The sequence below is a fragment of the Archocentrus centrarchus genome, chromosome 6 (assembly GCF_007364275.1).
Source record: "Archocentrus centrarchus isolate MPI-CPG fArcCen1 chromosome 6, fArcCen1, whole genome shotgun sequence".
NCBI classification, from domain to species: domain Eukaryota; kingdom Metazoa; phylum Chordata; class Actinopteri; order Cichliformes; family Cichlidae; genus Archocentrus; species Archocentrus centrarchus.
Window position 1 is genome coordinate 30,296,764 of NC_044351.1, and position 25,440 is coordinate 30,322,203.

Sequence of the window (25,440 nt, forward strand, 5' to 3'; positions counted from 1 at the left end):
TTGTCCTCTTGTGACTGAGCACAATTTAAAGGTTTCGGGAGAGACCAAGGATAAGATTGTGTGGGGGAGTTGCCTGGGGTTTTTGTGCGTTTATCTGGGATTTGTAGGGTTATATGATTTTAATGTAAATATAGTATTTGCGGGTGGTGCTGGTGATAGTTTAATCATCTGCAATTTCCCCTTTGCGGGACAATAAAGGCTGTTTCTATTTCATAGGACATAATATAAAAAAATACTGTCAGCCTCCAGTACTACCCATCAGCAGTAGAATCTTTAGGTGGCACAAATACCCTGGAAGTACAAGTTCTAGAACACATAATTACAGGTCTCAGTAGCTCTTAATGGAGTGCATATGAGCCTCAGTGACTTTTTTCACCATATCAATTCAAAATGGCCAAGTAAGAACCAGGAATAAGAAATGCTAAAATGATAATAAACCACTAAGAATACTGTCACTTTCTGTGACTGGCATTATAATGGTAAGAACAAAGAGTTTTAGTACATCTATGGTACATCTATGGCATTAATTTGAAAATACTAGGCAACATCATTTGGGTTATTGCGTTCACAAGATTTTCGGAAAACATGACCTCAGAACTTTACCGAGGTCAGGGTCCCTGAGATTCAAACTCATCTGAGATTTTTAGTAGATGCATCTATGGTGTGAATTTGAACATGCTAGGTCACATAGTTCGAGTTATTGTGCTCACAAAGTTGAAAATTGGTTGCCCGCCCACCCGGCAGGGTGACAATACCCAGCCTTTTTAGGCTGACAGGTAAAAATTGCTACATGGCTTAATTGCCTTTAGAGAAGCATGGAAACACCCCTGGCATAGTTATGAGCAAAGCATGGCTCATCAGCAGCTCAGTATAAAGGGCTGATGACAACCCAATTAGGGGTGGCTGCTGGTAGAGGTCACAAGTGCTCTATAGACCTGTCATGTTAAGCTCTGTAAATTAAATGTTTGATAAATAAAAATAATAACAGTTGGTCTGCACCAAATCCTGCCTCTGCCTAAGCGCTACCTTTAGACTGTCTAAAGCTTTTATTATGGTACAAACAGCTCAGCATTTGCAAAGCCAAAGAATATGGCCGCACAAGTGTCTAGCAAGAATAGTGGCAGCAAATGTACTACCTGTGCATTTACTCAATACCTGAAATACTGAAGTGGTTTGCTTGACATTGACTTAAGCACACTTAAAAAGAAATAGTTTTAGTTTTTCAATGGTATAACTACACAAAATGCTCACAATCTTATCTTTAGTGTTCTATCAGTCTGTTAGTCTCACTTATCTTTTCTGTCTGCATCAGATACAATGACAAAAACCAGAAATGAATAAAGAAATGCAGGGGAAGCGATATACAGGAGTGCATCAGACTCGGCTGTGACAGAGAAAGTGGATTCTAAGCCAGTTCTGTGTCATGATGACAAAAGGAAGAGGACATGTAATTAACATAACAACCACTGATAATCAGCTTTTTTTGGCAATAACATATTGTTTACAGTGCTGAAACTAAATTAATATGAACCTATACAAAGATTAATGATGGACGCAAATCTCTACAGCGTATACCACAATGAAATGAAAGCTACTTTCAGCTGCTTTCTTATTCACAAGGGGTCATCACAGTGGGTAGCTCCACACGTTTGATTTAGCAGATTTTTATGCTGGATGCCCTTCCTAACGCAACCCCAAAGAGATTTGTTTACCACAATAACATATACATTTTTAAAGATACAAGGCATAAATCTTATATGCATATAAAGTATGAAGAGGATTCTGACCTTCATCGTATCTTTGTCTGGACACACTCCCTGGTAATGCACTGGGAACGCCCTCGTAGAGGCCTTCACCCACAAAGTCTGTGTAGAAAAGCATAAAAGACATGACAGCCATCCAGCTGCAGAGCTGAGCCACACACAGCTGCCTCATCACCCGTGGGACATGGCAGTAGCTCCTGTAGATGGCTGGGGTCATGGACCAGCATGATCTCAGTAAACACATCAGGGGTCCAGATTTGAGCAGCCTCAGCTTGCACTTCAGCAGGTAGCAGCACGAGCGCGGCACACTGCACCGGCCGGCCTCCATTACACCAGTCCCCGACTCCAGTGAAGATCCTGATCCTGCCAATGTGCTGCTGGCACACGAGGGTTCCTCTGACACCTTCATGGTGATGAGCACACTGCAGATGAAGATGAGGATGAGGAGGGAAAAGAGGCACTCAGCCTGACCTCCTAGGTAAACGGAGAGCAGGCCATGACTCCAGTCCAGTGCAGGTAGCAAATAGCCCACACAGCCTCCCAAGCTCACCATGAAGGAGAACATGGCAAAAGCTTGGCTGCAGTCCTCCTCATCCCGGTATAAGTCTGACAGAAGAGCCTCCAGTGGTGTGAAGCACACTTGTCCGCAGAAGTCAAGGAGCCCAACACCAAGGATAAGGAAGCCCACCTGGAATAAGTTACAAGGAGGAAAGTAAAAATTTAAAAAGGTCTTACGTAATAAATAAGAACCCTGAATAAAGCTTATTCTAGACAGGAGCACACTGTCTGTAAAATAAAAATTCAAACAATAAATATTCACCATACCTGGAGGGTGCGGCCACCCCAGGCAACATGGGCTGCCAGGATGTCAGCGTGGGGAATAATGAAAAGTGCCAGAAGGACTCCCAGGGAAAACAGCCAGATGAAAGGCCGCCTTCTGCCATAACTGCTGTTGCACTGGTCACTGGCTGATCCAATCAGAGGGATGAACAGCAGGCCAAGCACCGGCCCAATACCTGCAGGTACAACCAGATAAACACAGAAGAAGTCAGAGGTCATACTAGCAAACAATAAGATATAATAAGAAGAAAAGAAGCAGGAAAGACAAATAATGTGTACAAAGTAAAGAGAACTGCAGACAATGTAGGGAACAAACATAAATTCACAAATATCGGTGTGTGTGTGTGTGTGTGTGTGTGGTGGGGGGGCTTTTCAATACACGCCTTTGGCTGCCACAGACGCCAGCATCCTTAAAATCTCTGCTTTGACTTCCAAATGCTACCAGATCTGGTCAAGTGGAATTCTTCTGCCTGGTTTTTACTTGTCGTCTCAGGTCCTCTTTGTTATTGACCTACTACAGGGTAAACTGCATGTGTCCCTCTGCCATCATTACTGACTGCTGGGGTGACGGTTCCTACAGATGGCTTGCTGCCTGAAGGTACCAGCCATCTTTTACACGTGGCTGGGTCTGGCTAATTAGAACACACCATGAGATATACACACAATATCTAATGGGATGCCATCATGGAGCTAGATTTTGATATTTAAAAAGGTGCCCTGTGAAGTACTCTTACACTGGAGTGGCCACACTGCCCATTCATGTACACATTTACAGAACATACAAAAATACACAGAGGCCGCCAATCAAGAACATTCTTGTATAGTTGTAAAAACATTAAAAACAAGGAAGTATAACTAGAATTCACAACCAAGATCAATTTGCACTCTTTCTGCACCTTGACGAGAAACTGAAACATGGTAAAGAACACCTAAAGCACACAAACTGAAAGCACGGAGCCACTTAAACTGGGAAATGGAGACAGGCAGGTAAAATGAGAAAGACGGGCAAGTACACTGCTGCCAGGCAGTCTCCCCTCGATCACATTTATCCCTCCTGCAGCTGTGGAGGCCCATCAAAACAATCTTTATCATCTACAGCTGTAAGTGTCACTGTATTACACATTCCCCATTCCCTACTCACCACACACACTTTGCTGTCTTTAAATACAACCCAAGCTCCTGTTTAGACAACACACACACACACACACCAAAAACAAACAAAAAAAAAAAATCAGTGTTGTCAAAGCTAGCAAACAATGAATAAAAAAGTGTCATGTGCTCTCTTACTTTAATATCCGACTAAATATACTTACAATTAAGTGCTAAAAAGCAGAAAGTATCTTCTCCAAGAAACCAGAGAGAGAAAGTAATTACTGTAAGATGAATCAACCAACAAATGGCTATTAAATAAAGTAGAAAGCAGCCATCTGAGAACTTGACACTACTGCTTGGGGAAATTAGGTATAAGCTTCCCAAGACACAATATCCATCTTCATTCAAATAACATTCCGGCACGCCATTATACTACAAGCATATGAGAATTATGTTGAGAGCTATTTCCAGATTGGCTTACAGTGCAGCATGTTTGGGTGGGACACTACAATGAAATCATTTTTCTTCATATCACAAGAAGCTGTTAGAGAAATGAAAGAGTAGGAGTGTATATTGTTTTATATGGTTGAATAGCCATTTCTGTTGTGTGCCCTGAGCCTTTTGTTATGCTGGAATTATATCTATCATTAGTACAGTCACAAGGCAATGTCTCAAACAGACGCCTTTAGTGAGGACCATGTGAATGCCATTTGCACTTACAGGATAAAGCAACTATTCACATTAACTCAGAGTATAAATGCAAACAGTAAAATGAGACAGGTGAAGTAAATAACAGTTGCCAGCTCTTTTCAGTGCAATGATCTGCTGGAAATCTGGGTCCTGACATTCAGGTGGCTGTTACTTTGTCACGTACTAGATCCCTAAACACTGCTGTAGGGTGTCAAAACTCCTTTTAGCTCATGGTCCAGATATCGACCAATTTGAACTTAACTGAGCCCGACCAGTAACGCCATTGCACTCGTCAGACCTGTTCAACTGCTCATTAATGCAAATATCCAATCAGCCAATCAGATGGCAGCAACACTGTGCATTTAGGCACACCGACATGGTCAAGACAACCTGCTAAAAATCAAATAAAAACACCACAGTGGGGAAGAAGTGTGACTTAAGTAACTTTGAATGGTTGTTGGTGCCACTCAGGCTCGTCTGAGTATTTCAGAAAATGTGGATCTACTAGGATTTACCCAATGATCAGGTTTACAGAGGTCTGAAAAAGAGCAGCAGAGTTAAGTATGTGCACTGCACCCATGAAAATCTTACCAAATCTTCTCTGCCAGAGCCAAACGGCGTATTCTGCTATTGACTCTTCGTTTATTGGATTGGATGATTGCTGACTGAAGAATGGGATGCCATCTCACAGCAGTGTGTGACCAGCATGAGGCGGTGGCTGTGTATGGTTCTTCCACATGCTACACAGGCCACTGTTTGGCAATGTAACAATTTATTAATTTAACAATGTGTCATATTTCTTCAGGCTACAATCATCCAATCCAATAAACCACACCAAATAAGAGTTAATAGCAGAAAAAGCTGTTTGGCAGAAGAATCTGGATGCAACCCACATACTCAACTCTGCTACTCAACCCACAAATCCATTTTCCTTACAAATGTGGCACCACTGAAGTGAAAATAAATAGGTTTTCCAATGGTATAAGATTTATTGCCAAGAAGCATTGTTACATAAAAGAAATAATCGACCAAACACAAACTTCCTTACTTTTTGTGCTAAGTTTAGATTCATATTAAATGTAATTATGAAATGTAAATAAAATAGTTTCATAACAGCTTCTTGACGTAAACTCAGCACTGCCAATACACCTCTGAAAAATGTGTTTGAATGTTTGTGTGAAGAGCGGCCACATTCGTTATCATCATCATCACTATCACCACTGCAAAATGAGGGAAAACGCAAAGATGTTATTGCTATTTGTTTGATTTCCAACTGAGATGCCACTTTATCTCATCTTCCCCCAGTTACTATCCCTACTTTGTGCATCAACAACAACAAAGTAGGATTAATATGGTGACATCATAGTGGTTCCAAAAACTGAAGGAAAAAGCACTGTGTGTATCAGACTTGAGAAAGTGGCTCTTCCTCGGGCACTGCTCTTTCCTACCGCCTTTCAAACAGGGCCTGATTGTCACACTGACAAAACAGGTGATTTGGCCACCCATTTCCATATAGACCTCAATTATGTTTTTATGACCTAAATGGAAGTTAACAGCCCCGAGGCATACTCACACTCCTGTGATACCCACCCCACAAGAACACACAAATTACAAGCTGTCACTGGACAAGGTCACATCTTTCATAAATCAAGCCAACTTGTGAAAAAAAATAGTGTAAATTCGTTGGAGACTACAATCAGATCTGATATACAGCACTGCTTGTGAAGTTAATGGCTTGTACTGAAATTATTTGTGTAAACTTGCCACAACAAATAAAGCTTTCGGAATACATACAGAATTCACAGAAATCCTGCTTTTTTTTTGCACTTTTGACTCTTCTTCCCTTCTTCAGTTGCACAAATGATTGTTTTTGTAATGTACTATCACAGAATGGCTGTTCAGCGTTTCCTCACACAATACCTGGGTGCGTCATACACTGGGCCACCCAGGTATTATTATTTTCCATGTGAGAGAATGTGCCGTCCATAATTAGTTTAGAGGACTAGAGGACAGTGTCATCACTCTTATTTAGTCCTTGCCAACCAACTATTCCCGGCTCACTGCAAAGGCAGCTGGTGAAATTGGTGAGTTTTATTATTGTCACAAATCACTTGACATTTTTGATTTCAGATAAGAAACTGAAATTTTTAATATTCACTTAAAGTTTGTCTGCGCCTTCTTATGCATACTCCCACCACAAATAGAATCTAAAACTGTGGGAAACATTGATATTGAAATGTTAGTTACTCTGCTTGCCACCTCTTCAGAACCATAAATCACTTTTACTTAAAATAGTATTAAAAACATTCACACATGTGGTCACTGAACAAGCCACAGAGGAGACAGTTGAAATCTGGGGTCCCGTGGGTGGGGGCAGCCCCACCTTTTTCTTTCATGTTTAACAAATACCTTGGCAGAAAGAGAGAGATGTAGAAATGATGAGGGAGTATGAAAATGTGTAAAGAAAAGTGAGGCCAAAGTGCATACAAACACCCACACTATGAGGTACCAAAGAAGGCATAGTAATTAGATCCCCCTTTGTAAGAATTTACCTAGCTCTTACCTAGCACCATGGTCATATACTGCTCCTCTACTCCAGCCTCCAGCAGCAGCGGGGGAACGTATGTAATCCCAGCTGCCACACAGATCTCCAGGCCACAGGTCAGGGAGTTCAGCAGAATGAGACGCCACTGAGACCTCCATCCAGGCATATTTACAGAGGCTGGGTCGCCTTTCCTCCCCTCTGGGATGGTCACTACTGGGGGCAGGGGAGGGGGGAAGGATCCGGACACGGACAAAGGAGGGGGTGAGGGGAAGCAGATGGTACCCCAGTGGGACCTGAGGACTGTCGCAGAGGGACAGCAGCAACGACACTTGGCTGTCTCAGATGACCTGGAGGATTCATCCTCTTCTCAGCATTGTGGATCTGAAGAGCATAGGAAATGCTTTTAATACACAGCAAAAGGAAAGAAATGCTTATGTAAGACACACAGTTTTCACAGAATCACAGCTTGCTGTGACCATAGTACATAATTTGCTACAGTTTAAAACAAAAAGAAAATGTAAGCAAAACAGATCATTCACAGGCTACTACACCTGTGAATGATCTGTCAGTGGTTTCAAGTTACACGGGGAATGGCAGCTTTCTTGTAACACAGTACAACCCACATAGATTGCAATATATTTTCCAAGGACATGGAAATGACAGTTAAAAGTCAAAAGTCAATGATGGATTCTCAGAGCTCTTCACCAACCGCTTCAGGGCAGCACGAACAACAACAGGGAAAGCAGATGAGTCAGCTGGAGCAACGTGGCAAGCCATTTGCCATGTGAATTAATTCTCTCTGCTTTTTGCTTGCTTTCTCCCCCCCCCCTTTTAAGACATGTCAGAAATATAGAAAAAAAAATATCAACCAAAGGAAAAAAGTTAAAATTTTCTCTTTTCTCCCTTTCACGTTCTACACTAGCACCAGTACTAACACCCACACCTCTCTGGGTTTACACTGTCATTACTTGCATTATTAAGGTCTGATTAGAGTTTTAGTCACATTTTCAAGTTCTCCTTCAGGATATTTTCAGCAGATTGTTACCATTGTTGAACTGAATGAGCAATAGACAGTCTTCAGCAGCTTAAACGACCCTTGCTGGATAAAAAAGGTAAGGCGAGATGATCTATCCCATGCTAACAGACCTGCCAAACACACCCTGAAGCAGAAGTTCTCCTATTTTTTTTTCTGGCATGTCCCACAGTAGCCCCACAATTTTGGAATTGCCATCAAAAAGTAGTTTCATTTTAGTTAAAGTTTACCACAACAGCCTCATCAAACTTCCCCTATAGAAACAACATTTATTCACCTTAGTTCCACTCCATATTTTTCCCTGCTCTCCACCAGTTGTGGTACCCAGCTCATAAGCAATGGCAAAGCAGAATGTTATGCAAACTGAAAGATCTGGACTGAGAGGAAACAGCATGAGAGGCAGATTGATGAAAGTCCTCTAAATATATGACTGCAATCCATGTACATTCATGTGCAGATCTCTCTGCTTCCTAGAGCAAAAAAAATAAATAAAATAAAATAAAACCACCAGAAACATTGTCGTCATCATCCACCAATGAGATGTGTGTTCTTTTAAAGCAGAGGGGAAGAGCAAGAACGGTCAGAACAGCCACAAACACAAAAACAACAAGGTGCTATATTTGCATTTAGTGTGACATTTATCTGCCAATGCTGCCCATCTGTTCTCTCCAAGCAAACAAAATGGATGTCATCATCTCTAGCAAGACTTGATAAAGCACAGAAATGGGCTCAGTCAGTATTTTGAGGACATGCAACTTGCTGGGTGGAGGAGAGGGACTTATGTTAGCATGCCAAAAAAGCTGATAAAGACAAAATAGTTGGTATGCTAATTTTTCCCCCCTTTACAGTGGTTTTTGACAAGTAGCATCAAAATTAGATATATTAGATATCAACTAAGAGGCCCAGTTAATATCTCTGATGCCCTTTACATCATTGCAGATCGGGGACATTAACTGAATGCCATCAACAATACCACAAGACTTCCTGAGGCATTCATACATTCCCCGCTTAGTCATTATGACACTTTTGATATAGAGGCTCTTTGAGAATCTGAAGGACAATGCAACTGTGTTAGCAGCCTGGACCCATTAGAGGCCTGGGTCACAGAGAGAGAGGTCCATTTCACACCCGTCAGATCTTATTCCCACCCAGCCTGGGTACACTGAAAGACACCCATCAGGGGACCAGCCTTTGCCCCTTGGGCCTGTCTGGCCACTACAACCCCCTACCAATACACTTGATGTGTGTGCACGTAGAATTGCTCTCCCTCTTCTCACCATTTTTTCCCCTCATCCTTCTTCAACTTGAGGTCAGCTTTGTCTTTGACCTGCATTCTAAGAGGAGCCTTTTGACGTATCTGTGCATGGCTGGTTATGCCTTTATGATTCTGACTATGTGAATGCCTTTCATTGCAGCCCCAGCTGACTCTCTCTTGAACTTTCTCACTGAAAACAGAAGGGTTCCTCAGTGGCAAGAGTAGAGAAATCTGATTTGTTTACCCAAGAAGTTGTGGCTTGTTTGGACACTTGCCCAAGTGGAAGTCAGATTCCAGGGTTGTAGAAATTAAATAACTTAAGCCCTGACCTGATTAGCAGTGACAAGTCAGAGAGAAGAGGGAAGGACTGAAAGAGCACGGATTGAATGAGACCATATAAGTAGTGCAGAGTGGCATTAATTCATCTATTAGTGCACCTTAAAGTGAAGTATAAAAACAAGATCAGTTTGTTTATTGTAAATGTAGTACGCTACAGCCAACAAAATGTTTGTGGTACCATTTCAAAGCAAAATGGAGCTCTCAAGCACTTTAGTCTGCATTTTAGGGAGAGGGGACAAAGGACACACACCCACACACACACACACACACACACACACCCACCCCATATAGTTATTCCACTGCTTACTTAATGATACCTCTGACTCTACAATGTATTCCAGTCATGCCCTTCATCTCTGCATAGCCTTGGACACACAAAGGCACGCTTACGTAGTTAGACAAATGGCTTTCCTGCTGTTCACCTAACAAATAATACAACCAGAGCCAGACAGGTGATGGTGGGGAGATGGAGGCTGGTTGCCTTGTGCACCATTACCAATCCCTTATTCAGAACCACCCACCCCCCCCACAACTCACAAAAATCAGTCCTAATGACTCTGAGCTGTATTCTTAGAATACAAAACAGGCTTTGTATGCATTGTGCAAGGGAGAGTAATTTGATAGTGAGGTATTAACTCCAGTTTAAGTGTTTTGATGCAGGATTTGTATAGATGGTAGGATATAGGCAGTGTGTTTTGGTATGTGTTGGGGGTCTCCCAGCAGACAACAAGGATTAAAAGAGAAGAGGGGAAGGAATTATTCTGAGATGACATCACAGCTGAAACCTCAGCAGGAGGGTCTGGTTGTCTGCTTGGCTCGTGCTGAATGGCTGTGGCGTTATAGCCTTTCTGCCTTTCAGTTCATGCACATTAATGGACCCAATCGTCTGCACAGAAGGACAGCAGAACCAGTCTTTATGCAGACTGTTTATTTGGCTAACTTCCTGCAAACCTTTTTCTATGGCTCGCCTCTGCATAACAAGATCCAGTTAAGATGGATCCTTGCTTGGTCCTGGAAGTTGCTGAGAGAGGAGCACCACAGAAAAATGGCAAACAGGTTACATCTAGAAGGTCCTCAAGATGAACTCTCATCAGATATTAGATTATTATTATTTGTGATGTGCAGACTCATACACTTTATGTTACAATGCACCAACTATACATGCAACCCAGGTGTTGCGCTTCAAAGAAGTACAACTACTCCTTCAGCTCTCTCCAGATGTCTGTGTCCATGTCTCCAATAATCGAGGTTTAAGATAATCTGTCCCCAGTATATAAATAAGCACAGATTATTCAATTACTTCTAGGGGCTAAACGAGATGCTAAATGTTTAAATTAATTAACATGCCACACTCAATTCATTCTGATTTTAAGATGTATTCCAACAGAAAGTGAAGCAATTTTTTTGCTAATTTGACAGCAAGACCATACTGGGTAATTTGCTGCAGACTATGTACCAACTGTCTGTTAGCTGTTTACCAAGTAGCAACAGATGCATCAGTTATGTGCTTCCATCAGTCTTTGAATTTAAAACCTGTCATATCCCCCTGCAGTCTCACACTTTTAGTCTCGCCTCAAAAAATAAGAAACCAACAGCAGTCGAATGAAGTCCCCTCCAACCCACTCAAAGCAGGCAACACTTTAAGCTTATTCTTAGTTGGATGCAAACTAAGTGATGCCATGTCAAAGTAGTTTCCCTGAGGATTTTGTTAAAAACAACTGGCCAAAAAGATATATGCAAATGGACTGTTTGCATATCACAGTACAGTTACCAGTATAGCGTATTATCAGAACAGTAGGCCAACTGTCTACAAAAGGATACTCTGCCAACTTTTCTGTTTAAAGTGGATGTAAACTCATTGTCCATTGTTCAACTGTTCTTTAATGCAAATACGTAATCAGCCAATCACATGGCAACAACCCATCACACAATGATGTTAGAGTTTACAGAGAATGGTACGAAAAGAGAATATCTCCAGTGAGCGTCAGTTCTCTGGGTGGAAATGCCTTGTTGATGCCAGAGGTCAGAGGAGAATGGCCAGACTGCTTTGAGCTGATAGGAAGAGAGCAGGAACTCAAATAACCACTCATTACAACCAAGGTATGAAGAAGAGCATCTCTAAATGCACAACACAGTTTTAAACCACTTTATAGAAAAGACTGAGATATTTATTATGCATCTCCAAGTCTTAAAATGCCAAATATGACTTGTTACTCCATGTCACCCAGCCCATTTCATGTGTAAATAATTATATGAAGACATCATCTATATCATGCATATTTATTCAGAAAGTATTAAAAATATACCCTTAGACATTCTATACATTTCCTACAACCTCATTTTATTTTTGGATCATTTATTTTAAATGAACTATCATCCAAATGAGCAAGCCACCAGCACTCCTTTTCCAACTTCTTTAGGTTTCATTCAGGTTTTCAGTCTGCTCTCTTAAACTGTAGCCCTGATGAGCTGATCTCTCCCAACTCATTTTCTTAAGCCTACATCTTTTTCTGACCGCTGACCCTAGTTTCACTGCAAATCCTGTGACCAACCTAACTTGTTTTTTTTTTTGTTTTTTTAAAGTAAACCTAAAGTTGTATTGACAGAAACTACAAAAAAGCTGATCATTTTTTGCCAATAGTCTCCTCGAGTGTTCTGCAACCTGGTGAAAATTACACAGTCAATCTATCAGCTATTTTAAAATGCTGCTTTGGTGAGAAAATGCAACTAAGGGACTTAATGTTTCAGCTGGAGAGCCAACTTCTTATTTCTGGAGGGTAAAAAATGAAATTCTTCACAGTCAATCTACACATAATTAGGACAATGACTCAGAAGAGTCTAGACTGAAAGGATGACAAGCAACTAACAGTTCGTGGCTCATGAGAGAACAATGTTTTCTTTAAAGATTTATTTTAGTACGACACTCCAGTTTCTTGTTCTAAGAACAAAATCTGTCATCACCATTAATCCTTTTCAGCATTCATTCCCTCCCAGCACACGAATACAGATGCTTTAAAAAAAAAAAAAAAAAGGATATCTACACACACAAAAAAGTAGCAGTGCTTTGCCTCACCAAGGCTAAAGATGATCCACACTGATACAGTGTACCCACACACAACACACACACACACACACACCAAGTGAACATGACAGGAATGCAGGCTAGGTTAGGCTGCCATGGTGTGAGATAAGAATGTGTGTCAGTGTCTGTGTGTGTCAGAGGGTGCGTTGGGGGAAGGCTGCGCCTCTGTCCAGAGAAGATGAAACCAGCTACGCCTCAGGGAGGTGACCTTTATCTCACTGGCTCATGGAAATACCTAAACAATGAAGCGCATGAGAGTCCAGCTGTGAAGCCTCTTGTGAATCAATATGGCTGATAACATGTCTGATCACAAACTGTGACATTACAGTCATTGAAAACCTCTTGTGATGAAGTGAAAGAACACAGAGTATATCCAAATGCTAATGAGCTGTCATTAAATCTTGATTAGCTGTGTTTACAATCAGTTAATAATGTAGTCATATTTTAATTAGGTTTAGTTAACACCCAGTTAACGGTTATAACATGTAAATATGAGGTTTTATTAGAAGACACTGGAATATAATTATATAACATCTTTTCTCAACAGCTCCATCACTTCATTTTTACGTTGAAATAAAGAAACACGTGTCAACTATTCCACCACAGTTGCCCTGTTATTGACGAATGTTTACCAATTGGTTTGCATTTCACAAAATGTGAAATAAACATTTTATTTATAATATCATGTCATGTATTAGTACTTTGTTTTATCTGCATCAAAATATTGGATCTTTGAAGGCTGTTTTTTCTTAAATTAAGAGATGACTGTACATATAAATGTGTACAGCAGGGGTGACTGATCCCCTGTACAATGCCACTAAATGTCCAGTGATTTCCAACTGTATCACCTCTCAATCACAACATTATTTCTAGGCTAATAATTAATGCATTTCATCTTATGAACAATAAAATATCTTGAAAGATAAATGCAGTAAAAGTCAAACCAGAAAACCTGTAATTACTGATGCAAAATCTGTGATATTCTATTGGCTAATTGCCAAATATAGTGACAACTACTGAAAGGCACAACCCGCTCACTTTTTGGACCAGAATAATAGTCCCACAAGGAAAGAAACTGAAAAATTTAAATTCTGACTCTGAGATTTTTAAAGATGGAAATGGGTACAGGCAGACTGTTGATCTACTTTTAAAAGAAGAAAAAGAAAAAGAAAGTTGCAGTTGCAACAGTAATCAGTAGTTCTACAACGAGCTGTAGCACCACTAATCAGAGGCAGCTATCTTCCTAAAGATGACAACGCAGACAGTGCTCTTCTTGCTCAATTTAGCTTTGAAAAACAGGCAAGCAACTGCCTTGGATTTGGCACAAGGGTTATCAGCGGAAATCAGTTTCTGTGACAGCAACACAGTGCAACGTGAAGGTCATTGCGTAACACTGAACCCTACATACTCTTCTGCAGAACATTTCAAGATTACACTTTGCTAAAGAACAGGAAAAAAAAAAAGGCTAAAGAACTGGAAGTGCATTCTTTGGTCTGATAGCACAAGATAAATTTGTGAAGCTGAGATGCGATCCAACATGCTTGGTGTGAACCTAGCCAGGAAAATCAGTGAATGCAGAATTCCCACAGCGAAGCACAAGAGTGGGAGAGGGATGACATGTGGCTACATGAGTGCAAAAGGTGTTGGAGAGGTGATGTTTTAGATGACTGTCTGTGGATACACCAAAAAAAAAAGATACTAGCTGATATGATGTGCCTCACAGTCATTGGCAGAAGAATATTCCTGCATAACAATCCAAAGCACAAGGCCAAAAGTCGCATAAGAGATGGGAAGGGAAAAAAAAAAAAAAAAAAAAGTGTACTTGTCCAGGTATGTCACCTGTCTGAATCCAGTGAAGCATCTTGAGGGGATTTTAAAAAGGAAATGTAGCAGAGAAGAACTTAAAATGTCAGGGCAGAACGTCTCTCCCAAACGCTGGTATACTCATACCAAAGAAGACTGAGTCAAAGTGCTGAAAAAACAAACAAGGACAGATATAGAAATAATAATGAAAGCAACAGGATGACAAAACTGACACTTATTTTAATATGGAAAATCAAAACTGTTGCTTTTTAACTCTCCGTGAGAACAAATACCCTGCTGTTCAACTTAGAAGTAATGCAATAACTGCAAAGGTTATACAGTTTTGAATCATTTGACATTTAAGAGGTATATGCTATATGCCCCTCTGCTGCATACTATATAATACACATTTTAATAAAAGAATGCTCTTCTAAAACCATAAAAGGTCACAGTAGACCTTCACAGTCAATACCATACAGTAGTTCGTTTCTTTTCATAGGCTAACATGAACGCACTTTATTCAGTGTTTGTCATGTTTAAGATTGTCATGTTAGGTTGTTAACAGCATCTAAAAATCCACAGTTCATACAGAGCTGAAAGTGCCAATATTAACCATTAGAAATCGGAAGATGTGTTTTTTCCTGTGTATTTTATCCTGTCATCTGGCCTTTCCTGGTGAGATAACAATGAATGAAAAAGTGTAACAGCAAAATAGCATGATGAGCCACAAAACAGTAGTCATTAGGCAAAATTATAAGCACCAGCCAAAGAAGAAAAGCCCAAAATGTCCACCTCTAAGCATTGCTGAAAATTGAGCATCTAAGCTATTTTAAAAGCCATTTGCAGACTTTATCCAACAACACTCCCTACCTACTTACAAAGCTCATCGGTACTAATGCTTCTAACCACCTGCAAGAGTGTGACTTATTTATCCTGCATCTTTCCATGTCTGCTGTTCCCTCAGCTCTTATTTAGCCCACCTCCTTTGCATCTCTCCCATCATCCTCCCTCCCTTCCTCCCTCTTTTCTGTGTCTCAGCCTGTAAGCTGGGAATTGGGGAAAATCCAAAAGCGCTCCTGCTGGTTTCTGTCTGGTTGCACTGGTCTCAAAACTGACTTGTTTCTGCCTGAAAAGCAAAATCCAGACAAACACTAAAACCTTAGCCTGAGATGTAGTGTTAACAAAGACACACACACAAACTCATCTGTGTAGAATAACAGGAGCAAAAGAGGCATTTAGGAAACAAAGAATGAACTGATATCATCTAACAGCCCCACACTGAAGCCACTCATCCAGCTTGTCTCTCTCAACATCTATAACCACTCCCTAAAAGTTCTGTATTGTACCCCCCCAACCCAGTATCATGTTCAGCTGCCTATCAGGTCAGAGACAGCTCTCCCACCCTCTCTTATTACCACCCTTCAACCAGCCCAGTTTTAGTTAAGCTCATACCCCAGCATGACTGCTTGTCCATGGATTTCTTTAACGTTTCCTATATTACCAGCTCAGCAAAAAGCCTATTTGAGTTGACATGAAAATACACATATTCTCACACACACACGACCACCCAGCTGGTTGCCATGTCTGTACCAAATGCCTGCAGGCCAAGACCAGCCCTCTACAGAAAAGCTTTTAACACAGTAATGTCATTAGACTACAACTGACTTTAAGGAATCTCCATTTCTGGAGCTCGGAGCCAGATCAATAGAGCAGAGTGCAGGAGAATGGTTGCTGGCAGCACTTCCCCTCTGCAACAGGACCGTGTTGCCTGGAATTAAGACAATTCTGAAAATCCCATTTTGGAGAGAGGCCTGGCCTCATTTATTCAGCTTGTGTCCTGACTTTAAAATGTTTTTTCCCTCTTAGTTCAGATATATTTAGAACTCCTAACAATGCACACAGAACAGCGTCCTTCCCCTAAAAAAAAAAAATAGTTGCTAAACGTAGGTTACCCACCCAAAGTACAAATATGCATGGCCTGAAAGCACACTATCCAAGTGGTCTAATAATTAACTAGGAATGAAAAAAATGCCAAAGAAAAAGCAGTGATGCAGACAGGAAAAAGGAGTATACGGGGAGGGGGTCAAAAAGGATTCAAAACAAGATGCCTTGAAATCTCAAGTTCCTAACATACCACACACTCAACCAGTGGACAGCTCTTTTCCAAATGAGTTTATTACCCCATAAGCTGATAGAGCAGCAAAACTTTGCATATCTTTAACCGTTTTCCCCCTTGCTGTTATGCTCTAATTGTTAACATAGTTTTTGTGTGTCTGTCTACAGCTTTGGCTAAAAATGCATGAGCACTCTGGGCCGACGAGAAAGATTTAATTCCATAGTAGTCTTTTCCACAAACCCAGCTTCTCCCGTGCCGGCCAAACCCAACATGGCCATAATAAGCTATGACACACAGCTCTCCGCTTTGATAAACCAAGGAAACCAAAACAGTGTGTCAGAAATAGAACTCAAGGGCCACTGCTCTTGGCGTGTAACAGCAGGTACCCAATAAAGCCTAAATGTCACCCACATTACACATAGCACGAAGGATAGGATGGAAAGGATCAATCAGTCATTGTGTTCTCCCACAGCAAATTAACCTTTAAGTAAATACGTGATGCTGATGTTTAACCATAGAGCTTCTATACATTCCTAATTGCTTTTAACGTGTAGAGCCGTCAGGATTCGGAGTGCTCCAACCACCCTCTAAGAACACTAGACAGTTACTTCTACAGGACCGTCACAGCTGCCGCAGCATACCAGCAATTAAAATTCAATTATGAAATCTTGACTAGATTCATAAAGGTGTGCCGAGGGGCACACAGTGTTGCATACCTTTAAATGGCCAATCATATATTGCAAAAAGCCAATTACTTATGTCAGTTCCTGCGTCTGTCAACAGACGTTACACTCAAAGAAACAAGTTTAGAAAGTTTTTCCTTCCCAGAGAATTTCAGGATGAGAGGGTGGAATAATTTAGGGAAATAACTGAGTTTTATGCCAGAGCCTATGATTGTGATTTTAAACAGTCACTTTTGATGAATTTTTAAGTTTTAATGCAAGGATAAAAACTTAAAAATTGAACGTCTTTCAACATGTATTTTTGATATAGCTTCAAGTTTGGATTAAAAAAATTCATTCAGTATGAATTTACATTTCAGACACTTTAACTACTAAAACAAATGTGGAAAAAGATGATTTTTTTCCAAAGAATGTAATTTCCAATTTAAAATAAGTACATCAGTCTGATATCTGGTTTGTAAATAAAGCTACTTCAAGAAGGGCTACTGTAGCTTTACATATTGTAAACACTGGATAAAAATATTAGGAGCAACTGTGTAACAATAAAAAATAAAGCCTCAGAAAAAATAAGAATAAAGATTTTTAAAAGTGTAAGAGTTATAAAGAATCATAGTTTGTTTTTTTTAATGGTCACTATGTGAATAAGTAACACAGAAATGCAGCAGAGGCGCTGGTGATCCAAGCCTATTTGCACAGTTGAACAACCAGCAAACTGGCAATTCATCCACAGAAAATCCATCATAGAAATTAGGATGTCACTGGAGAAAACGCAGCAACACACAGTAGGAAAGACTGAGGATAAATTGGCTTAAAATAAAAACTACCCTGGAACTGCCAGAAACTGTATAAAAGAGAAATGAGTTTAGACCAAAGGTCAAGCTTTGTTTGCACAGAAAAGACAAGCAGGAGAGTGGATCACATCAAGAATTCAGTGTATATTTAGTGATTTTTTTTTTTTCTTCATCAAACCAATTTACTATTGGAGAATCAGTCACTGATGAACATCTCGGTCTAATTGTTCCTCTCTTGTGTTTACTTAAGGGCAGTCTGGTCAAGCTGCTGCTGTGGCAGCTCTTGATGGCATTCAACTGCCTCAGTTCTCTCCTCACAGGGTTGAACTAAATCCACTGTCTGGGACTGCAGCTGGTGACCATAATCCTTTTTCTGCTCTGGGATGTGCTGTGAACTTGAAAGAGGGTTACTCTAACTCAGGGGTAGGGAACTCCAGGCCTCGAGAGCCGGTGTCCTGCAGGTTTTAGATGTGTCCCTGATCCTGCACACCTGAATCAAATGACTGAATTACCTCCTCAGTCTGCAGTCAAGTTCTCCAGAGTCCTGCTAATGACTTCTATATGTGATTCAGGTGTGCTGGATCAGGAAAACATCTAAAACCTGCAGGACACCGGCTCTCGAGGCCTGGAGTTCCCTACCCCTGCTCTAACTAGAGACTCCAGCAGGTCCATCCAAGTATGAGGAACTTAGAGAGTCAGCTGATTGTTGTTTTGTTATTTAATGTCACTAAGTGTACCTGGTAGCATTTATTAATTAATTTAAGCACATGCCCTCGTGTGTGCACATGTGCAAAAATCAATTCAGACCAAACAGAGAATTAAATAGAAATCAGTTCACAGAGCATTCAAAATGGGACCTAGTTGGGGCGCCTGGGTGGCTCAGGGGTAGAGCAGGCGACCACATGCATGTGCCGCTTTGCGGTGTGGGCGGCGCGAGTTCGAGTCCCGGCTTGTCAACAATTTGCCCGCGTGTCTTCCCCCGTATCTTTCCCCCATTTCCTGTCTCTCTATACTGCGAATAAAGCCACTGTGGCCAAAAAATTAAAGAAAAAAAAGCGACCTAGCATTGGTGCAGGGCGAGTGCGACAGAGCCCGGAAATCATTCATAAGTTCAATGAATATGACGGCTAGGTTCAACTTTGTAAAAGAACATGCAGAGAAACACATCAGCTTTTGGATGGAAATGTTATTTTAACACACTGGTGCTAGTGAACTTCTACTGACTGATGGATTCATAAACTTGGAAAACTTGCAGTGGAATTTGGGATTCAAACTCAAATGCATTTGTAAAGTGCAGTTCTTTTTAATAGTCCAAAAAAAAACAAAACAAAAAAAACAAAGTCAAACTTAAATGCAAGGATAGAGTCAGTAATTGACTTTCAGGAAGTCGTGGGCTGAGAGAGAGAGAGTGCTAGGAAGTTCCTTCCAGCTTATTTTCAAAAACTCTGTAGTACTTTTCCAAGGAACACCAAGGTCATGAACCTACAGCTGCATGGATACAGTTAATACAGCAGTCCATAGAGGACTGAGAGACAGAGGGACAGATGGACACCAACAGGTCCATCTCCCTATTCCAGCTGTTACAAGAGCAGCAGTGGCCCCAAGGCACAATGATTAACGCCTCAGTCAAATGCTACACAAACCAGATGGTAAAGAGAGATGAGAAGGGTAAAAGTCCCTTCTCTCAGAAGATCTGCACCCACAGAGAGACCATGACTTTCCACATATGATTAATCTAGTGTGCACAACACTCAGTGTTTAAATCATTTTTAATAAACATCCTGCCCATAATCAGAAAGCACCCTGCTGTAAAACTGTAATCACGTAGTCTTTTCTTTGCAAACATAAAAACAGCAGTATAAAAACATAATTGCACAAAAAGAAGGCTTTTATAGCATCACCATTTACCGTCTTTGTTTGCCCAAACCATAAATGCCGACTAAAAGGCAGAAGGCTGCGCTATCCCTTCTGGGAAAAAAAAATAAAAATGTCCATCATCAGTCCAACAAGAAAAATAACCCTGCCAACAAACAAAACATGTAATCAGGCTAAATCGTTCCTTCCTTTGTTTCAATCATGTCCTCTAAACTTCAGTTGGGACACTCGTTATCAAACGGCCCAAACAAGCTCACAAACACGACATTGTCTACCATCAACAAGGGTGGACATATCTGACAAAAAAAAACCACTGGTGGGGCAAGAAAACAGGCACCAAAGCACTGACATGCACACTGACTCAAATCATAAGCTGGGCTCTTTTCATAAGGCACAGAGCATCTCACATATCAAAGGTCTCCCTCAAACACTCAATAGCATCCCCTTCAGCTTGCTACATGAAAGAGAACACTGTGTCTTATAATATGCAGTTTTCCCTATTCACAGAGCTAAACTTCAAAGAGGGCTAAACTCAAGTAGGAAGCCTTTCAGTGTCTGGTGTTTCCTGGTAGTTTTAGTCAGAAATTATCAGGAGGTGGCAGGCTCATTCATAATTTGGCGCACTATACCCCTTACCAGACTTGCTCCTTCCAGATCTGCCATTACACAGACACACAGACACACATCGGGGTGTGTGACTCGCAAAGTGTGAATATGTATTGCGAACATCTGGTCAAGTCCTTATCACCATGGGAAAATGTCTAAGAACAAAGCTGCGTATCCCCACTCCAGGGCTCGTTCTTGACTCATCTAGATTTTGTCTGCGGTTTAACAGCCATACCACACTGTCACAGTAGGGATTTTCAACAATGGGAATTATGAAAAGTAATTGTCTGTTTGCCATTTTTCATGCGAGCTGGCCTTGAGGTTGTTTTGCCTTCAGTGCCACACTTAACCCATGTGGGCAGAACTAAGTAAAGTCAGGAAATTAAATTAGGCTAGCAGAGGAGGTGTGAGAAAGAAAAAAATAAAATCACAAATAGATTTGATGCTGTGTTAGTATGTGTCAGAATCAGCAACATTCACCTAGACTGAGTGGGGTTCAAGTGGTTTGATTGGGGCTTTGGATATGCCCACCAAGAAAATAGTTGGGGAATGCCATCCTTAATGGTGCTGCAACAATCCCAAGACCCATCAATGGAGAGTTGAAGACAAAGGTTTCATCAAATCTTGGCAACTCTCCAACTCACACGACCAACATCAACTCTGTACTTTTTACAAATGTTTTATTTTGGCTGTATATTCAATCAGTACAATAAGTATTTTGCAAATTTGCACATGGCACTACTGCACTACTTATACCAGCACAACAATAATGTATATACTGTATATACTTGCCACACTTATATACTTTACCATATTTATTTTCATCCATTACCCATTCATGTAGCTACTTTAGTCACTTTTATTTCTCTGTAAATACGTGTTAGTCTATTCTGTACAATCAACATTATCTGGTTAATAGTTTTAATACTTTTATATGTTTTCTCATTTCATCTATCTGGTCACTTCTGCACTTTTAACTGTGTATTATATGTATATAATCCCTATCTTGCACTTCTGGTCAGATGCTACTGCATTTCGCTGGCTCTGTATTTGTTTACTCTGCACAATGACAATAAAGTTGAATCTGAATCTGAATCATTAGCAGTAATTTATTAGACTTGGCAAAGTTCTCTCCATTACCACACAAGCCCATCTACATTATTTTTTTTTTTTAATTCATACAGGATACAAATACCCCTAAATACACTTTATTTAAAACTGAATGACCTTGCCCTTAATGGGCACATTAATATCTACACTGAATCGCCTTAAAGCACACGTGGAAAAGTCCTGCATATAATATTTATAACAATATATCCCAAAATTATAACAAAGCTACAACGATTCAAGAGAAATTCAGAAAGTTGTGTGTTCAGAGAAAAGGTGAATTTTAGAGTTGGCCCATATAAAAGCAAATATTTGAAGAGTACAGGTCACCAGGTCAATGAACATGAGGCCTGCTGAATAGCTGTGGAAGGTGAAAGCATCTATACCGGAGCACAAATGTGCACCTATTTGGAGGCTTTAATACTCTAAAGATGTTTCCAGATGTGATATTACAGAACTTTGGTTTCATGAAGCCATTAAAAGTAATGGCTTCCTGTCATTCAGACATACTATATTTCTTCAAATAATAATTTCTTTTTCTACCCTGATTGCATTTCTGAGCCCTTTTGTGTTTTGGTGATCAGAGACCCAGCTTTTAACTAAATAATATACGTGCATAAATACGGTGCAAGACTTTCACATTAATGTTAACCGAGTCCAAAATACAGTCAAATTGACCTGAAAATTTTCTGTGCTATGAAAACTTTCAAGTCTGCAAAGATACACACATAAAAGTTAAGAGTGGTTAGTGCTACATTGTGTTTGCTGTAGGCAAGATGGATTGACAGATTCATCTGACAAAACATGAGTGACAGTACTTCAACACAATAAACATGGCTATTAATCAGCAGGATCACAGACATACAGAGATATCAGTAAACACTGTCATTGTGACTTCTGGAAAAGTGACCAGGGTGCTAATTCAGAAGTGAGATGGGCCCAGTAAAAGTGCCTTCAGATTAACAGAGAGGTGCATGTCTGAGAGGGGGCTCAATTTAAGCTCAGTTGAGAAGAAAAAGTATTTATTTATAAGTAACAGAAACATCCAGAGATGTGGTGAGTGTAGACAATAGAAACAGTTTGTGGTGGAAAAAACACAAGACTAGAGGCACAAAAACAGCAGTCGATATAATCGAATTATTTGAATCCACAAAAAAAAAAAAAAGAAAAAAAAAAAGAAAAAGAAAAAAAATTGTCTTTAATTTTGTCTAATGTTTCACAACATCTCCGGAAAGAAAAAAAAAAAAAAAAAATCAGCAGAATTATACTTTGCCGGCCATATACCAAATGAAAGCAACAATTATATGTCCATAATTCACTAAAAAAAAAAAAAAAAAAAAAAATGTTTTGTGTTTTTGTTATTTTAACTGCCATGCAGTTGGCATATTTCACAGTGAATCTGACTTTGAATGACAAAAATACTGAGCAGCAAATTAGGATTAAAGAGAAAAGCATTTGGCCAAGCAAGCCACTAGAGAACTGAACCAGTGCCAGTGCACCCACACATTCTAGCATGGAGCGATTTGATGCCAGACTGAAGAGAAGACAGGGAATATTCCTTCCTTTAATCAGACAAGATATAAAGAGCACCAATAACCTAGATGCTTGAATTGAATATGCCTTCACCTTCTCACATCAAATTAAAGTTAGCCACGTTCCCAGGAGAGGTCACAAGAGGACTCTGATCCTTGAAGAAACTCAGTCACACCCATCAGGAGAACTCAGTGTGAGTCTTAACTTCCATGAGCGTCACAGGGAAAGAGGCGCATTAGTAGGTTGTTCCGTATTTTAAATAGACCACTGCTGAGTCTTTAGTAATATGTTAAATTAAAGTTTCTGTCATAAGAGATGTTGAATATGGAGCTGCCAGGCAACAGGAAAAGAGGAAAACCAGGGTTGGTGTGACAGTGGAGGATACGAGGGATCAGGTGAAATGGTGAAATGGTGACCCCCCCCCCCCCCCCCCCCCCCCCCAAAAGGAGCAGCCGAAAGATGATGACAATAAAAGGAAAGTGGCTGCAAAAATTCCCAGCAACATCCATGAGGAAGCAGCAGTAATGTAAAAAAAACAGTGGAAAAGCTGAATGATAACCATGTCACAGAGGTGACATTCCTAACTGGTAGGGAAGCTGCCATCTTTCCTTGTAGCTTTGGCCCATTAAAGGAGTCTGTAAGTGGTCTTTCTTTTTGGCCCAGCTCACTGGGGAGCACCGTTACAGGGAAGCAGTTTGGACTTTGACCTCACAGCCTGCAGAGAGCTGGGAAACACGTTTGAGCGCCTCTGCTTCCTGCCAATGAAAGATGCAGGAATCAGACAGGTTTCTTAATATTCAGCCCTTTTCCCTGCTGTTAGTGAGTTATGGGGGCCTAATGATGTGCATTCCAGCACTTGTGCGATTTTCACAGTCTAGGAGCAGGTGTTGCTTTGCTTTTGATTGGTGGTTGTTGTACTCCAGAGAAAAACAGCAAATAAAAGAGGAGGAAAAAAAGAAGAAAAAAAAAAAAAAATCACACTTCCCCCCTCCCCATCAACTTTCTTTTGCCATTACCACTTCTCTCCCCCCTCCTGTTTCAACAAATGAGCTCACTGTTTTTACAATGATTAGCACTTAAGGGACACATTCACTTCAGCAGTAAATGTACAAGGTCTAAGTGGTTTGAATGTTAAAATAACTGCACAATACACAGCACAGATTTGAAATGAACTGAATTCATGCAGAGACAAAGAAAATAAGACAGCCAGCATGGATTCCGTCAATACAGATCAAATGACATGAAACCCCCCCAGGCAATTAGTCCAACTTAAGTGCAGACAAGGTTTCAACTAACTTCCTGCTAAGAGAGAAAAATGTAAAAAGGTGTGCGTTTTCATATTTAGAATATTTAAAACTGAGGCACAGCAAGAACTAAAAACAATAAAAGTGTAGAAAACAGTTTGGGATATAAACTAGGACACAGAACCTAAGGCACTGTAAGCAAACACATCCACATAACAGCACTTTACCACAGCAAGTGTCTCCTGCACGCCTGATGTGAGAGACAGCCATTGTACAGACCGCATACCTGTGACGGCTCATGGCTACACATGATGAGAGCAACAGCGGCACACAAGGCTTTGAAGAGGACACAGAGCTTAAGAGAAACGAAAAGCCTTCAAGCAAAAGCTTTTCAGGCTCAAACTACTAGAAAAAAGGTAAGAGAAAAATATATGTCACACCCACCACATAATCCACCACCTGTCTTCAAAAACATGCAGGAGCTGAGAAGCCAGGTATACATGGAAAGCACAGAAAGCGCTCCAAGCCGGAGCTAAACAGCCTACGACTGATTAAAACTGCAAAGCCTTCGGTCTGCTTAAGTAGCTTGGTGTCCTCGACAGTGGGTGATTATCTTGCGCTTGGCTTGGGGGGGTCTATCAGACTGTCAGAGAGCAGTTAGAGAACAGCCAGCTGGTCTAGCCACAGCATCCTGGGTGAAGAAGCGTTTCTATCACAGTGGAGCAGATGAGCTGTGTGGAGAGCAGCGTAAAACCCTTCCTGGGGGCAACAAATAAATAAGAAAGCTGCAAGTTGTAAGGACGTAGCTGCTCTAAGAGCTGCCAGTCGATCGGAACGACAGCTTGCCACTGATCATTAGCAGTCAAACTTCTGGATGTCGTCAGTGCAGGAGTCAGAATTTACCGCTACCATTTCACAATCCTTATGTGGCAATAAGCTGCGTACATACCAGCAGAGGACACAGTTAGATTTTCTACAATTTTAAAGGGGAAGAAGAGAGTCTATTTCCCAGGGCAGAATAAATACCACACCTAACTGGTCAA

General features: G+C 40.7%; 1 protein-coding gene across 1 annotated transcript in view; it reads right to left on the bottom strand.

Annotated features, from left to right (window-relative positions):
- The window catches only part of LOC115781183 (solute carrier family 45 member 3), a 34,306-nt gene that overhangs the window by 7,344 nt on the left and 1,522 nt on the right, over positions 1 to 25,440 (bottom strand). Inside the window, exons 2-4 of the mRNA XM_030730683.1 lie at positions 6,949 to 7,311; positions 2,589 to 2,779; positions 1,788 to 2,451 (exon numbers count right to left, since the gene is read on the bottom strand). Of these exons, the coding sequence (XP_030586543.1) occupies positions 1,788 to 2,451; positions 2,589 to 2,779; positions 6,949 to 7,096 (1,003 nt within the window). The 5' untranslated portion in view covers positions 7,097 to 7,311. The remainder of the gene's footprint in view (positions 1 to 1,787; positions 2,452 to 2,588; positions 2,780 to 6,948; positions 7,312 to 25,440) is intronic.